General features: G+C 38.0%; 1 protein-coding gene across 3 annotated transcripts in view; it reads left to right on the top strand.

Annotated features, from left to right (window-relative positions):
* LOC132610771 (protein NO VEIN-like) overlaps nt 1–13,890 on the top strand; it is a 29,775-nt gene extending 15,885 nt beyond the window's left edge. For all 3 annotated transcript variants that reach the window (XM_060325138.1, XM_060325139.1, XM_060325140.1), the window contains 8 exons: nt 625–2,366; nt 4,029–4,241; nt 5,716–7,965; nt 8,624–8,733; nt 9,268–9,667; nt 9,788–10,105; nt 11,697–11,954; nt 12,542–13,890. In XM_060325138.1, the coding sequence (XP_060181121.1) occupies nt 625–2,366; nt 4,029–4,241; nt 5,716–7,965; nt 8,624–8,733; nt 9,268–9,667; nt 9,788–10,105; nt 11,697–11,954; nt 12,542–13,192 (5,942 nt within the window). In that variant the 3' untranslated portion in view covers nt 13,193–13,890. The remainder of the gene's footprint in view (nt 1–624; nt 2,367–4,028; nt 4,242–5,715; nt 7,966–8,623; nt 8,734–9,267; nt 9,668–9,787; nt 10,106–11,696; nt 11,955–12,541) is intronic.
* The last annotated feature ends 3,487 nt before the right edge of the window (nt 13,891–17,377 follow it).

Below are 17,377 nucleotides of genomic sequence, written 5' to 3'. Positions count from 1 at the left end.
GTAGCGATTCGGGATAGCTTTGCAAAGAGCATCCCAATTGTTGTACCTTTATGTTAATGTTGGAACCCCATAAATTATATTGTCCAAGCTCTAAAGTCCAGGTCTGGGCATGTTGGCGGTGTTGACCCCATTGGGTGAAAGAACGAGTTGTTGTTTCTTTAAATGGTTTTAGGAAAGCTCACCTTATGAACTAGCTTTTATGTTTGAGTTACACCCAATTACCCTACCCTGTAAAGAAAAAACATGTTTGAGTTACACCCAAGGTCCAATTTTTTACATGGTATCAGTGCCAAAAAGAAGTCCTGGGTTTAAACCTCACCGCCACCTGAAAAGCAAAAGATAGATCAACGTATTTGTTCATGAAAAAGAATCAGTCACACAGGTGAGGGGACCATGTTGAGATATAAGTAATTAAGTAACTCATAGTATCTCTAACATTTAAATTTTAAATGAGAACAAAACTTATTTTTACTATGCTTTCTCAAAAAGAAGTTTTTCAACTCTTCATACTGCTGATTACATGATTAAGTCTTTTAGCTCTGACTCAACTCAATTATGCTTTTGGTTTCCTTTATACATCATCTTCGCATGAATGCTTACCTTTCTATTGCTATCTTTACACAGGTATCACCATTGAGGACATACATAATAAACTTTCCACTTATTTGGTGGGTGATGATGCTGCGTTGTCCACTGCTAGTTCATACCATGAGAATTTCGTCTTCCTGTTGAATAAGTTTTGCAAGCTTGAATCTTGGTTGACAGAGCAGTTTTCGGTGAAGCATTTTGAGTCACTTGGTTATGGGAACATCTGGCTCTTCCTGGAGAAAAATATGCATCTGTTCAATCATGCTTTACAAAGGTTCTTAACAAGTGGCATGCATGAGAAGCCTCCTCTGGAACCTTCGATGCTTGATTGTCAGTTTGATCTATTGTTATCACAGGCTTCACAATGTTTATGGGAGAATGAAAAAGTAGATAAGCGGAGGATTTCCGAGTTACTAATGAGGCAATTCCCTTTAGTCTGTTTAAAAGTAGCTGGAAATGACTTAATGATAGATATAGAGGGTTCTATGAAGGGAAAGAAAGGCGATATGACTTTAAAGTCTGTTGTATTCTCTGAAACATTGCTCAAGGAATTTGCTGTGGATAAAAATAATGAAAATATATTAGAGAAAGCTGGTTTGGAGAATGATGCAGGACATGGAGATTGTATAGGGATGTCCAAAGACGCCATGAAGGCCTTGGTCAATGCTCCAATGTTGATAGATCTGAAACTGTGGTCGCATTGGGACATGGTCTTTGCTCCTTCTCTTGGTTCTCTTGTGGGTTGGCTGTTGAATGAGGTAAACACCAACAAGTTGTTGTGTTTAGTAACTTCGTGTGGAAAGGTTTTGCGTGTCGATCATTCAGCCACTATTGATTCTTTCATATATGTACTTCTGCAAGGCAATCCTTTTGATACGGCTGTCAAACTGTTATCTTTGTTGGTTTTATATGGTGGTGAAAAAAGTGTTCCTAGTTCACTCTTAAAATGCCATACACGTAAGGCATTTGAAGTTTTAACTAAAAATTATGAGGAAATGAAATCATATGACATTCAGGATTCCCTCAAGCATGCCACATCTCTATGCAAAGAGCTCATACATGATGAAACTACATCGACTATGAACAAGAATTTACTGAGGAGGGATAGGGTTGGTAAAATTGTGCCTTTTGCGTCGAGGTTTATTCTAGACTGTCTCGGCTATCTTCCTGTTGAATTTTGCCATTTTGCTGCAGACATCTTGCTTACAGGGGTGCAGCCATTTGTCAAAGATGCTCCTTCAGCTATCTTAGGTGAATGTGAAAGGATGGAGCAACGTATTATGCTTCATCGAGTTGGAATATATTTGGGAATAGTTGAATGGGTTGAAGATAAACACAAACTGAGTGCCTGTTCTCTCACTAACTTGTTAAATTCTTCTGGATCATCATGCTTGAAAGTCACAGAGCTTGATTTCACTAAAGACTCAACCTTTACGGAAGAAGTATCAAGAGAATGTCCCTTGTCTAGAAATGAAATTAGCCTTCCTCAAGATCCAATGCGGCAAAATGAAAATCGAGATGCCAGTTGCTCTGCAGGTGTTATACCCTATGTTCCTTTTGATAATTTGGCTGATAGTGCCAAAAAACACTCATGTGAGCTTGAGAGTTCCGCTGCCAGAGTTATTGAATCTATTCAGCGTGAAGAGTTTGGTCTGCAGCCTGATCTTTCACTAGTTGAAAGTGCAATGTTGAATAAGCAACATGCTCGCTTGGGGAGAGCACTGCATTGTCTTTCGCAGGAGTTGTATTCTCAGGATTCACATTTTATCCTAGAGCTGGTATGTATACTTACTTTTAGTAATCTATGTTCAGTTTTTACCTTGTTGTGTCCCAATTCATTGTATATCTTGCACATTCTGGTGTTGAGTTATATTAGTTAACTCACCATTCAATGTAGCGAAAGACGGAGGACTTTAACATGGATTGTAATATAAAGGTCAGTCTTGAGTTGGCTCATAAAAAGATTTTTTCTTACATGAAATAGACGTGAACTTACGTAATTGATAGACAGGCTATAAAATAGCTAGAAGGAAAATTATTCTCAAAAAATAGAAGTGTACCTAGAAAGTAAAAATTATTTTAAACGTTAGAAGTTCCTCAAAAGTTTGTAGAGTGGCATTGGACGAGGATTGACTAATGTTGGCATGGAGAAAGGAGAGAGAAAGGGTGAAGTATATAGGAAAATTCTGATAAGGCACCTATCATGGCCTTATCCCAGGAGAGTAGACTTACATACCTATTAAATAACACGACATAGTCCACATAGTGGTAAGAACAAAAAAGATCCAACCCAGCACCCAAGGGTGTGGCCTGGTAGTCAATGAAGTGGGTTGAGCACTATGAGGTCCAAGGTTCAGTTCTTAGCAGAGACAAAACACTAGGTGGTTCTTTCCCATCCGTTCTAGTCTTGGTGGACAGAGTTACCTGATCCTATTGCTGGTGGGAGGTGGCAGGTATCCCGTGGATTTAGTCGAGGTGCGCGCAAGGTGAGCGGACACCACAGTTGGCAAAAGAAAACATAAAAGATCCTACCCAACACCCACGTTCTATTTGTCTAACATGTAACCTACGCACCGGTTCTGTTACTTCAGGTGCTGCTTGTTATTAATTGGATTTAGTTTCCCTGGAGAGCTCAAATTGTCGAGGAAGGAATCGACTGTTCTTAGCTTCTCTAAATTTTATCGGAACTTCATGCTGGGAAGATATATACTTATAGTTAATTAACAAGGATGTGCGCACTTGAAAAAGATTAAGGGGCTTAAGATAATAATTTCCCGATTTGTAGTTTCATCTAATAGGCAGTTGGTGTAACCATGTTGTAGAGCACATTCGTGGCTAAGTACAGTTATTAGAGGCTGTTGGGTAGATGGTTGGCCTTGTACCTTGAGTTTATTAAACTTTTAAAATTCTTACTTACTGCTATTGTTGAGTTTATTGTGACGATGGCCATGTTCACTGGAGTGATTACCCCTTGTAATTTCGGCTAAGTTACTCGGACTCTTCGAAAGTGTTGCCGCACCTGTGTCGGATCCTCCAAAACTACACTACTTTTGAAGGATTCAACACGCACCCGACAAAATTTTAGGAGAGTCCGAGTAACATAGAATTTCGTGTAGTGTTCTCAAATATTGGTTATTACTTATTGCTACGTAAGTTTCTTTAATCTAATCATTGAGTAGAGTACAATTGCGAGTACGAACTTATGGTTATGTGTTTTGTTGTCACTGGAGTGTTCTCAAATATTGGTTATTACTTATTGCTACGTAAGTTTCTTTAATCTAGTCATTGAGTAGAGTACAATTGCGAGTACGAACTTATGTTTATGTGTTTTGTTGTCACTGGAACTTCTTTTGTTACATAAACATGGAACGCTTTGTGCATTTTTCCTGTCAAAAAGGATATAACTAATTGATCCTCTTTACAATGGCTCATTGATTCAGGTTCAGAATGCTGATGACAATATCTACCTTGAGAATGTTGAACCCACTTTGACCTTCATTCTTCAGGATAAAGGCATTATAGTGCTGAACAATGAGCGTGGCTTTTCTGCTGATAACATCAGAGCACTCTGTGATGTTGGGAATTCTACTAAGAAAGGACGTAATGCTGGATATATTGGGAAGAAAGGCATTGGTTTCAAATCAGTGTTTCGGGTAATATGCTCAAACATGTTTGTGAATTTTATCTAGTTCCTTGTACAATTTGTATGAACTTCTAAATGAATTTGGAAGAAAGTGAGTGTTTGTGCTATTGTGCCTATATGAAATGTTGTGAGGATGTAACAGTAAAACCTTGCACTCCTTTTATATATTCTTTTTGAGCAAAGGTGGTTAAGGCCCCATTTGTTTGCCCTTAATGAAGACCTTAATCTGATTGGTTCAGACCTCAAACTATTAAGGAGTCGTTTGGTTGTTGGTTATAGTTATTCGGGTAGTAGTAATGCAGAAATTAGTTATACAGGGATTAGTTATGTAGGGCTTAGTTATATTCCATCTTCTACCCCGCATACTCATAACTTATACATGTGGGAGTCAGGTTTTATGTGGGAAATATAAAATGATAACCAAACACCGTACAACCCAAGAGTTGGTTAAACAACCAAGAATTGTTACACTGTGCTTTAGTTTTTGTTAGTTGCACATTCATGTTGGATATTTGAGAGTTTGTAATATTTTTGCAGTGCATTAACTTCTAAGTATCCAAGAACTGTTTTTTTGCAATGATATCGGTGTTTTTGTTTGGTAAGCTAGGAAATGGCTATTTTTAGTTCCATGCCTACTGAAATGTTATTAAAGAGTAAATGATAGATAAATTAACATCTTTCTTCACGCCCATTGGGATTTTGTGTTGGCCATGAAATTGCAATTTTGCCCCTAATGAAATATGAGCCAGAAAATATAAACCAGCACATGGGAACTGTCTCTTCTAGTGATCGTTATCTCTACCTACGCATTAGCTTTATGAAGTTGCTGCGTTGACTTCCTGATCTTTCTTGATAGAAGTGGGCTTTGATTCTGGTGATCATTTAACAAACTGGGGTAGTATACTACTATACTCTGTGAAATAACCAATTTTTGTATCATGGAAGAATTGGATAGTAGGCTGTAGCTGTGGTAATTTTTCTAATGGGTTGGAGGAAACATAATGTGATTTATAACACCTATTACAGCAACTCTGCATGTCAAGCTGGCAAAATAAGGAGCTTCTCATGCATGATTATCAATGTTCTCATACTTTTACCTGATTAAAAAAAAGAAAAGAAAAAGGGAATCTTAAAGGAAGTACGTACTGTCCTCTTTGGTGCGGTTTACTTCAATACTCTACTAGGATTGGATTGACATAGTTTCAGCATGCTGTTCAGAGTTCTCACAAAAAGAAAAAAAGATTTATTAGCTGGCTACTAATTATGACTATACTTTCTGTAATTATAATGCATCCTGGGTAACAGAACCGGTGCTGTCTGTGGTGTAGTATTTCATTAGCTCTTGATTGATTTCAATTCGTAGAATATTTTTTTACTCTATCCTCTCTATCAGTTTTTTTTGAAGTGTCTGAACTGGTCCTTGTCCATGCTTTGCCCTTAATAATATCCAGAATCTGTCTAGCTAAACTTGTTTTTCCTTACAGGTCACTGATGCTCCAGAAATTCATTCCAATGGCTTCCATATTAAGTTTGATATAAGCAATGGCCAGATAGGTTTTGTTTTGCCAACTGTCGTACCTCCTTGTGACATTGACTCCTATACCAGATTGGCCTCTTTTGATTCTGATCGCAATCATTATAATACCTGCATAGTGCTTCCCCTTAAATCAAGTCTTCTGGAAACGTCTGCCGTAGAGAACATTATGTCAATGTTTTCTGATCTTCATCCATCTTTGCTACTTTTTCTTCACCGCCTTCACTGTATAAAATTTAAAAATATGCTAAGTGATTCAACTATTTTTATGAGGAAAGAAGTCATGGGAAATGGTATAGTGAAGGTTTCCCTCGGAGAGGAGAAATTGACCTGGTTTGTGGCATCCAAGGAATTGCAGGCTGACACTATTCGTCCTGATATCTCAAAAACAGAAATTTCCATAGCATTTCCGTTGCAGGAAACACTTGATGGAAGCTACAATCCACATCTGAACCAACAGCCTGTTTTTGCATTCCTTCCTCTGAGAAAGTATGGCCTCAAGTTTATACTTCAGGGTGATTTTGTACTCCCTTCATCTAGAGAAGAAGTTGATGGTGATAGTCCTTGGAACCAGTGGTTATTGTCAGAGTTCCCTGGCTTGTTTGTTAGTGCAGTAAGATCATTTTGCGATCTGCTATGCTTTAAGGATAATCCAGCAAAGGGTGTTACAGCTTATATGAGCTTTGTTCCCCTTGTAGGTGAGGTTCATGGTTTCTTTTCTAGTCTTCCTCGGATGATTCTTTCTAGATTACGCATGTCAAACTGCTTGATAATAGAAAGTGCAGAAAATGAGTGGGTTCCTCCATGCAAAGTTTTGAGAAATTGGACCCAGGAGGCTCGTAACCTTTTGCCTGATAGCTTGCTTCGCAAGCATCTTGGTGTTGGTTTTTTGCATAAAGATATAGTTCTACCAGATTTATTAGCCAGGGCTCTAGGAATTGAGGAGTATGGACTCAAAGTTCTATTTCAGGTTATTACTTCTTTATGCTCTTCAGTGGATGGTCTGAAGTCCATGGGTATGGGATGGTTATGTGCGTGGCTAAGCTCCGTTTACACGATGTCGTCAAATGAGAAACACTCAACAGGTTTTGAGACAGAAACGGATCTTATGAAGGACCTCAAAAAGATTCCATTTATTCCCCTTTCAGATGGCAAATATGGATCATTGGATAAAGGTGCAATTTGGTTGCATGTTGATCTAACGGGTGCTACAACTAATAATGAGTATGCACCAGAAACTTTCCCCAGATTGTATTCTATGCTTAGAACAGTGAGTCCTGCACTTCTTTCTGCTGCCGCTGCTCTTGGTGCATCATGCTCTGATTTATCAATAGTAGATAACGTTACTAGGGTGCTTTACAGAGTTGGTGTACAGCGGTTATCGGCACATCAAATAGTAAAGATGCATATTCTACCATATATCTGCAGAGATCAAGTTGGACAAGGACCCAGAGAACTATTGACAGAGTATTTTGCCTTCTTGATGTTCCACTTGCAAACGAGTTGCCCTGACTGTCAATCAGAAAAGGACCAAATTATCAGAGAAGTGCGTGATAATGCTTTTATATTGACAAATTATGGTTGTAAACGTCCTATAGAGTTTCCTATCCATTTCAGCAAACAATTTGAAAATCCCATTGATATGAGTAGATTAATCCAGGGATTAGATCATGAATGGCATGAGATTGAGGATATGTTCTTAAAGCATCCAATCAACAAATTGTTATCTGGAGGTGTGTTAAAGTGGAGAAAGTTTTTCCAGGAAATTGGAATCACTGATTTTGTGCGTGTTCTTCGGGTAGAGAAAAATATTTCTGATGTATGCTCTGTTCCCATGAATGCAACACTGGGTGAAGATATGCGTTCGAGAGAATCAATTGCAAGTGATTGGGTGTCTGATGAGTTTGACAATTTGCTGTCACGGTTATCTTCAACGGGTGACAAGGAAAAATGCAAGTACCTCTTGGAGGTACTTGATAGTTTGTGGGATGATTATTTCGCTGATAAGGTTACTGGCTTCTATTTCAGTTCCACTGGAGAACAGAAATTATTCGACTCTTCATTCACCAGAACCCTCTGTGATGTTCAATGGTTGGCATCAAGTATCGATAATGAGCTTCACTGTCCAAGGGAGCTATTCCATGATTGTGAAGCTGTGCGCTCAATTTTTGGTGACAACGCTCCTTATGCCATTCCAAAGGTTTGTCTGATTAATAAAGTTATCATATCAATAGACATTTCTGTGAAGAGTCTTCACCTGTTAATGTGGGTTGTCAATGTGTATTTCTGCAAGAACCTACTTATCACATTGTAGATTGTATAAAAATATGATGTGGCTTCTTTTTTACACTTACAGGGTTAAGCAAACTAACACCCCTTAAATTGTGAAGTATTTTTACTGTGGTTGGATGGTCAGCTCAAATCCAATCTGGTTTTTTTATTTACTTTATTTAAGTTAGCTTGACTGGGGAGTTTTCACTATGTCAACCTTCTTTTATGGTTTTAATTTCCTGAGAACTTATATTTGAGAACCCAGTGTGGGTTGATTTGACTTTAAGGACATGCTAGAATTACTCTGCTTGTAGTTTTTTCGATTATGATCAGTCTTGTTCTTGTTCGAGCCAGCATGTGCTTTCTTGAAAAGACTTTTTTTTTTTTGGCTTCATTATTTATTGGTTACTTTTTTTTATTTTTTATTTCCATGAATTAGCGGTAGTAGCTTCATGATATTATTTTAGCTTCTCCCTTTTATAGGCAAGTAGCAGAATTAATTTTTGGTTAGTGCTTTTTTAGCGTGAATTTTATTGGAGTTTCTTTAATACTGCTCTTAAAGAGCTAATGATTCTGTTTTGAAACAGGTGAGAAGCAAAAAGTTGTTAGCAGCTCTTGGTTTGAAAACACAAGTTACAGTTGATGACACTTTAGCAATTCTTAAAGTGTGGAGAGCTAAACTACCTCTGAGCGCTAGGTAATACTGCAGACACGCGTGAAAACAGCTAGATGGATAATTTTTTCTCATTTGTCTAAAAAAAAATTTGTTTTTTATTCTTTAGAATTAGGAATTAGTTAAGGCTCAAGTTGTCCACGGTGCATCAATTGGTCACATGCATATAATAATTTTTATATGCTGAGGTTGGTGGATCTGGTCCGGTAACTGGTTTGTTCTATAGTATATTTTGTTTAGGACATTGATGACTAGTGAAAGTCGTTAAGATGGTTGCTTTGCTAGAGTCATGTTTATGCCTTTATCCCATCATTGATTGGTTGTAATTTAGGAATAGATCAAAAGCTGTTTTCAAATATACTTGAAGAAATGATCCAACGTCATTAATTGTCAGGTACTGTCTAGCCATCTACATGTCCCCTTCGTGGCATTTTTAACATTCTGAATGGCAAAAAAGAAGTAGAGACTTTCTGTAGTTTCGGTGTTTCCATCATTATAAGCTCCTATGTCTCATTATTATTCTGAAGTTCCATACTCATCCATTGCCTGCTTTTTCAGTTTATCACAAATGTCAAAATTCTACACTTTCATCTGGAGTAGGATGAACACTTCAGAGAGGAAGATTGTTGAAGAATTATGTAATGGACCTTTTGTGTTTGTCCCTTGTAAGTTGGTTGCTTCACATGAAGATGTAGTACCTGGTGTTCTTTTGTCATCTAAAGAAGTCTTCTGGCGTGATTTAACTGGTTCCACTGACCAAGTGAAGATGGTCAGCCCAGAACTGGATCAACATTCAGTTCAGCACCCTTATACCAAAATGCTATGTGGTGTTTATCCATCCCTTCATGACTTTCTTGTCACAGAATGTGGAGTGGATGAGTTCCCTCATTTCCATGGATACCTTCAAATATTACTGCAGTTGTCGGCTGCTTCTTTACCTTCACAAGCAGCTAAGAATGTAAGCTATCTTTCTGCTAAAAGCTTGCACTGTAGTAGCTGATGAAGGATTTTGATGCTAATGAAACCATGTTCTGATGAATATCTTAGCTTAAGACTGGATTTGATACATGTTTTTCAGGTCTTCCAAATATTTCTCAAGTGGGTTGACGAGCTAAATTCAGGATCTTTGAGTTCTGAAGATATTGGTTTCTTGAAGGAAGGTCTTTTGACAAAGGATTATCTGGTTCTTCCAACTGCAGAAGATAAATGGGTATCTCTGAACCCATCTTTTGGGCTCATCTGTTGGTGTGATGATGACAATTTGAGGACGGAATTTGAGTATTTTGATAGTATTAAGTTTCTCTACTTTGGGCAACTCAATGACGGGGAAAAGGAGATTCTCCAAACAAAAGTTTCAATATTCTTGCGCAAATTGAATATTCCTTCTCTATCAGAGGTAAACTAACTTACACCGCCCTCCCTTTGCATTTGTGTCCACATGCATATAGGTGAAAGACTTGATGTTTCCGGAAGAGGCAATCTAAATGCTCACTAGATGCAAGTAGTGCGGCAAAATGTATTAAATAACAAGTATCCACACAATACAGGGTGTCATTTGCATAAAGACTATGAAATATATCCATGTTTCTCCCTGCAACACCTTCAATCGAAAAAACAGTTTCTCCAACCGAGTTCAACAACATTTTGAGCATGATGCTTCCTTTTATCTGACCGAGTTCAACAGCTTTTTGAGCAGGATGCTTAAAATTTTTCGTCATCAGCAGAAAGAGATGTGGGGAGAGAAGATCATAGAAAATCTTGCAGTTGAAATGCAAGTTTTGATCCATTGGATCCGCATTTCCCCTAAATTCATCATCTCTAATACCTTCAGTAAACAAAGACCAATTAACATAGCTATAAATATTTTCAAGATCCAACTTACAAACCATCCAAGGTATACCTTTCCTCCAATATTGATCAATGCATTCATTGGCCAATAACTGCTACCAGTCTCTGAAGCCACAGTTTTTATTCTTCAAGAACTGCTACCAGTTTGTTGTCCGACCAGGATGGCCTCCATTTTTCTTTTTCTGAAAACCAACACTGGTAATAGTCCAGGATATGCTCATTTATCTCCTTGTCCGCAGAGACCTTGCCATTCACTTGAAGGCTGTCAATAAAATTATACCTTTTGTCTGCATTTGCGTTTATGGAAAAATCTTTTATTTTAATCCCCCTGCTTAATCCACAAAACCTTGATTTATTTTCCCCCACAATATTTCCTCAGCTTTAGCTATCTCTTCTAACTCGTCCGTCGACAATTATTATATTCTAATTCATGAATCTGCTTCATTTCTTCAAGCTCATTAAGGACAGATGTTTTCGATCTTCCAAATTACTGTAAACTTCCAGATTCCAGTTCTGCTTATCTTCCTTTAGGCTTTCTAATTTCTTGGCTAAAAACAGATCTGGCTACTTGAAAGCTGTAAGATTTCCACCAAATTTCTACAGTGTCCATGAATTATTCATGTTTAGTCCAACAGAGACTCATTAGAATAATGAATTAGTTGTCTTTACGTAGATGAAATCTGAATTTTCATATATGAGCTCATTTAACGTGTACTTCTGTTTTCCCACATTGAGTATACTGATACACTATTTTGGATTTTGACGCGTACTCGCATGTTGACTACAGTATGTTACTGTTCTGGATTATTCCCAATGATATCCACCTTATTGAGATGCAATCGGGATTTAGGAATAGTTGTTGTATGTCCACTTTCATACAATTCAAGTATTGTCAGGCCCGCTTACTTGTCAACAAAAGTTAACTTTCTTTGCATTTTTTTCACCAGACCTTGCTTTAATACAATAAAACTTCACTTCACTTCACTGAGCCCTCAGGGATTTCTCGGTTATTAAAAAACAGGCCTTCACCACCACCTTTTTACCCATGCCTAGTCAAATTAAGATACTTAGATTGGGAGACTTTTGAATAACATGACTTTCAGATTAAATTAAGACATCTAATATTTATTTTTTCGCAGGTCGTAACCCGTGAAGCTATATATTATGGTCCAACAGACTCTAGCTTTGTAGTTTCTGTGGTTAACTGGGCTCTTCCGTATGCTCAACGATATGTTTATAACAATCATCCAGACAAGTATTTGCAGCTCAGCCAGTGTGGATTTGAGAACCTGAAATGTCTACAGATTGTTGTTGTAGAAAAGCTGTTCTACAGGAATGTTATTAAAAGTCCCCACATTGCGTCCAAAAAACGGTTTGAATGCAGTTCTCTGCTAGAGGTATTATAATCACAACAGCATCTATTGATTCTTGTATCTTTATAATGTTACATACTTAAGATGCTTCTGGAAAGCTTTTATTCTATTTAAATTTACATTGAACTGTTTATGAGAAAGGCTTACTCATCTAAGGGTCAAATTGTAATATGTCAAATGTAAGACCGTTTTCTAGGTTGTCCAAGGCCCTAAAACATACGTCCATATTGTGATGACATTCAATTGTTGACTTAGGTCTCTGCTGTCTTTTCCAGTTCTTCCTTTTTGATATCGGCATATTTTACGTCTGATATTTCGTAAACATACAAGCAAGACCTAGTAGGTTGTTTTCCCATTTCCCCACTCTGATTCATGGAGATCCAACATTATTAAGGATGTATATATAACACTCATTTCCTGTATAGGTCTACTTGTCACTCTACCTACATAGTGAAATTTTATTCCTTATTAAAACTGAAAAAGATGTGTACATAATTTGCTTTACTTATTTCCTGTACATGTATACTGGTAACTCTGCCGACATAGTGAAATTTTATTCCTTTTGAAACTGAAAAAAATGTGTGCATAATTTGCTTTTTATCCTGTGACAGGGAAAGATCTTGTATGCAACTCGAGAATCAGATTCTCACTCGATATTCATGGAACTTTCTCGTTTATTCTCTTTTGGAACTCCTGACTTGCACTTGGCAAACTTTCTTCATATGATCACCACAATGGCAGAATCGGGTTCCAATGAAGAGCAAACTGAGTTTTTCATTATGAATAGCCAGAAAATGTGTGAGCTTCCTGCAGGTGAATCTGTTTGGTCAGTTGCAAATGTTCCATTTTCAAAAGATAGTGAGATAGGGCTGATGAGTTCTTCTAGAACAATTGATGAGAAAACCCCTGTGAATTTCAAGAAGAGACCAGGAACCAGCTCAAAATGGCCACCTTCAGACTGGAAAACTGCTCCTGGCAGTGCAGCAAAGTTACAGGTAGCCAGTGATATCAAAACATGTGCACAGGCTCTAACTGAGATCATTTGTGTGGAGAATGCGGACAATGATCCAGCATCAGCTGCAGCTGTACTAGGTTCACAAGATGCTATGAAAATAGCATTTGATCCTGCTCATTCCACGACTATACCAGATGACCTGAATTATAGTTCATCGGATGTGGGAGAAAGAGATCATCTGTATGCAGGCACAACTGACCCTCGGGGAATCTGTTGCTTTCAAATACTTTGTGGGGAAACTTGGTGAGCCTTTTGTGAAATGGGTCAATGAAACGAGCGAGACGGGGCTTCCCTATGACCTTATTGTGGGAGATGATGAATACATAGAAGTAAAGGCAACTAGAGCGACAGGAAAGGATTGGTTCCATATTACCTCGAGAGAATGGCAGTTTGCAGTTGAGAAAGGTGAATCTTTCAGCATTGCCCAAGTTGTGCTATCTCCCGATAATACAGCAACAGTGACGGTATACAAAGACCCAGTCAGCCTCTGTCAGCTTGGTAAACTTCAGTTAGCTCTCACAATATCCAAATCATGATACTTTTTAAGATGTACATAAGGATGATAAACAAATTCATCTGTTACTTCATACAATCATTGAAGAAGTTAATCATCTGGACTTAAGTTTAGCAGATGATAGTAAATATGGTAAAATGGATCAGCCTTGCATCATTTGGCTTCCTGCTGAGCAGCAACTCATTTTGATAGTTTTTCCTTCTTTGATAATTTACACTATATATTGACCTTACTTTGTTTATACAGTAGTCTCATTTTGGAAATGACTGCTGGCAGCATTATGTATAGGAAGATGTTCCTTGTAATTTACATCACTGATTCAAGTAAAATTTGTATTCGAGATTGCCTATAGGGCTATAGCGAATACAAATTGGAGTTGGCATTTTTGGTCCCTCAATTAATAGTGAATTTTGATAGTGGTTCTTGTGCTATATGACTCAACACATTGAACCTTTAGTGAATTACAATGTGTATTTTTGGTCCCTACATGTAAGAAATGTGTTATATTTGAACTGTTTTCAGAATCATATCACCCTTAAATATGGAGTAACAATACAAGTTTAACATAACACGTGTAATAATTAAACGGTAGAACTGCCAATGATTTTGTTTTACAGACATGCACTTTAGTTTATCTATGGGTATTTATGCGTCAGCACACACTTGTCCTGTAAATTTCAATTTTTTACCTTTGGGTGTGCACAAATGTCATATTCATGTTTGCATCGAATGATAAGTATATTAATGTTATACTCTTTTTTTTGCGTGTGATGTTAATCTCATAGCAGATTGCTTGAACTACACTTTCAAAATTTGCAATATAATAATCAACTCTACAGCTTCTCGCCTTCTTCAATAGATATTGGTTCTTCTAGTAAGTTTTGAATGACTTTCTAGCTGGATCATTCCAACTTTCTACTCAGATTTCCTAATTTTCTCCATTGAGATAGGTAAGTAGCAGAAGAAGAATTATATGTATCTTGATATACAATAAGTTAGAATAGATAGCTCACATGTGGGTGCAATTTTTGTAAAATATTAATGTAACAGGTTGCTACTTAGTCTTGCTCTTGTTCTCCAAGCTTTGGCCAAAAAATAACCCTAATAAGCAAGAAAATGGATGTTCCAAGGTGCAATAGAGTAACGACCCTATCCACTAGTGATATTGTCCGCTTTGGCCTAGGCCCGCACGGCTTTAAAACGCATCATTAGGAGGTAAGACATGCTTACTTATATACCCAACACCTCTCCTGTGTTATACCGATGTGGGACTTTCTTTCAAAGCTAGGGTGTCACATACACCCCCTTTTATGAACTCAGGGTCCTCGCTGGGGTTTGCCCCATCGCATGGGATTTGCCTAGACTCAACACTGGAGTTTGCCCCGCCTACCCGGGATTTGCCTAAACTCAGTTGAACTCTGGCCCACCATCGACAAGGCTGACATAAGAGTGGTTCTGATACCATCAGTAACGACCCAGTCCACTAGTGATATTGTTCGCTTTGGGCCTAGGCCCGCACGGCTTTAAAACGCTCCACTAGGAGGTAAGGCATGCTTACTTATATACCCAGCACCTCTTATGTGTTATGCCGATGTGGGACTTTCCTGCAAAGCTGGGGTATCACATATCAGTAACGACCCAAAGCAAGGCAAGGGCTCGCCTTGGACCGCGCTCAGCGAGGTAGGGTCTAAAAGTGGGAAAAAGTCAAGAAAATTGTCTAAGTGTAAAATGGACAAGGGAGCTCGCTGAGCGAGGCCCAAAGAGAGGCAGGGGCAAGCCATAGACCGTGCTCGGCGAGCCAGGGGGTCCAAAATGACCCATGCTATAAATTCAACACTTAACTCGAAATTTCAGTTTTAGATATTACAATTTTGTTCTAAAGCCCTAAGCAGTCGTTTTCCTCCTCTTTTCATCCTCCCACGTCAAGGTAAGATCGCTCTAACGATTCCAACGATTATTCATGATAGTAGCATGGTTCTTCAACCAAAACATAGGATTTCCAAGGTAAATCCTTCCCAAGTGATTCAAAGCTAGAGTTTTGGTGTTCTACGTCAGAAAAGCAGTTTAGTTCGTTGGATTGGAGCGATTACAGGTATGTGAGGCTAACTATCTACGTTAGGGAATGTTCACGATTCTCCCTACGCCTCATTCTTCATACTTATCAGTTAATTGACTCAGAATACAGTTTAACCCTAGTTTCTTGAATATTTGTATAACTGTTATCTTTTAGGCTTATAGTTTCAGAATTCGTTCATGGTGATTAATTTGAACATCATGAACTCAGTACATAATCAATATAGACTTGTGAATTGTATCTCATGAGTCTCAGTATGAATACTTAGAATTATTATGAACAGTTACCAATTTCATCTTCAAAATCAGTAATCAGTATCATGTTATCAGTTATATGTCAGTCTCAGTGCTTTTTATTGAATGTTACACCCCGTATCTTAGAACTAAGGTTAGACTCGTATCATTAGAGTTTTAGTGGAAAAAACTGAAGGTTTAAACGTTTTGTGAAAATGGTTGATAGGCCTATTTCGGGCAGCCAAAACTCCTTGATTAGTTGGGAATTTGGGAAAATACCCTCAATGAAAGTTGTAGTACATAGAAATATATTTCTAACGATATAAGGACCAGGCCAATCAGAGATCGGAGCAAGGATATATGACCGTATCAATATGGCTAATAGTAAGGCGCTTAAAATTCTATATAATCGGTTAAGTTTTCGGTACGTCTTCCTTCCAGTCAAATTTTGTGAAAATCCGTTGAGAATTTGAGGAAACTTAAAACATGAAATTTGTAGCTTTTTGAAATATCTTTCCAAAGGTATATTATGAATCCTGAACAGGGCTATGTAAAAAAATTTATGCCCATTTTATCGAACACTGTGCAGAACCGACACATGTCGCTTGTGAAGGCGCATGCGATGGCCCTGCGTCGCGGGCCGATCGCACAAAAACACCCTCTCTGAATACTGACCTTCAGGGGGTCGTGCGCTGCATGTGCGTCACGGGCCCATCGCATATAAGGTAGGGTTTCGGGTCAAAAGTCGGGATTTCACGTTTTAAGTTATATTTAAGCTTGGGGTTTATTTCCCTAACACCCCTAGTTACGAAAAATCACCCTAAAGTCAGAGGGAACAAGTTCCAAGCCTCAAGAACCCTCCAAGGTAAGTTTTATCATGATTTTAGGTTGAATTCAAGTCCCTAATCCCTTTCTAACTTGAGCAAACCCTTCTAATCGATAGAGTCGTGAGTGGAACATTATTGTTGGGCGTGGAAACCCTAGAACTCGAATTCAAGAGGATTGAACGTCAAAAAGATAATGCTTCTACACTCTAATCATTCATAATAGTGAATTGATGAGTTCTTGGGAGAATAGTAAATGGGTTTAGTAAAGAGAATTACATGAACTATAGTAGGGTTTTGGATTGTTGACTTGAGATTGTTATAATCATATGGGTGATGGAGAATGATGTTAATTACACCTAATTGAGATTGTAGAATCACCTAGAAGTAATAGAATGAGAATGGGGTGAGGGAAACACCATTAAAGAAGGTTTTGGAGTTTTATGCCCACCAAGTGTTTGATAAAATGCCTAGATGACCAAAGCATGGATATAATTGCTAATATAGAATCCCTTTGTATTGATATAGATCAAAGTTGAGAGGGTTGACGAACGTTGTATTACGCTCAAAGGATGGAATTAAGGTATGTGAGGCTAACTATCTACGTTAGGGAATATTCATGATTCTCCCTACGCCTCATTCTTCATACTTGTCAGTAATTTGACTCAGAATATAGTTTAGCCCTAGTTTCATGATATGATATAGAACTATTATCTTCTAGGGTTGCATTTACAGAATTCGTTCATGGTTGTCACTTTGAACATCATGAACTCAGCACGTAATCTTT

This window comes from Lycium barbarum, chromosome 9 (assembly GCF_019175385.1).
Source record: "Lycium barbarum isolate Lr01 chromosome 9, ASM1917538v2, whole genome shotgun sequence".
NCBI classification, from domain to species: Eukaryota; Viridiplantae; Streptophyta; class Magnoliopsida; order Solanales; family Solanaceae; genus Lycium; species Lycium barbarum.
The sequence above is the reverse complement of the archived record's forward strand: the minus strand, read 5'-3'. Positions and strand labels throughout refer to the sequence as shown.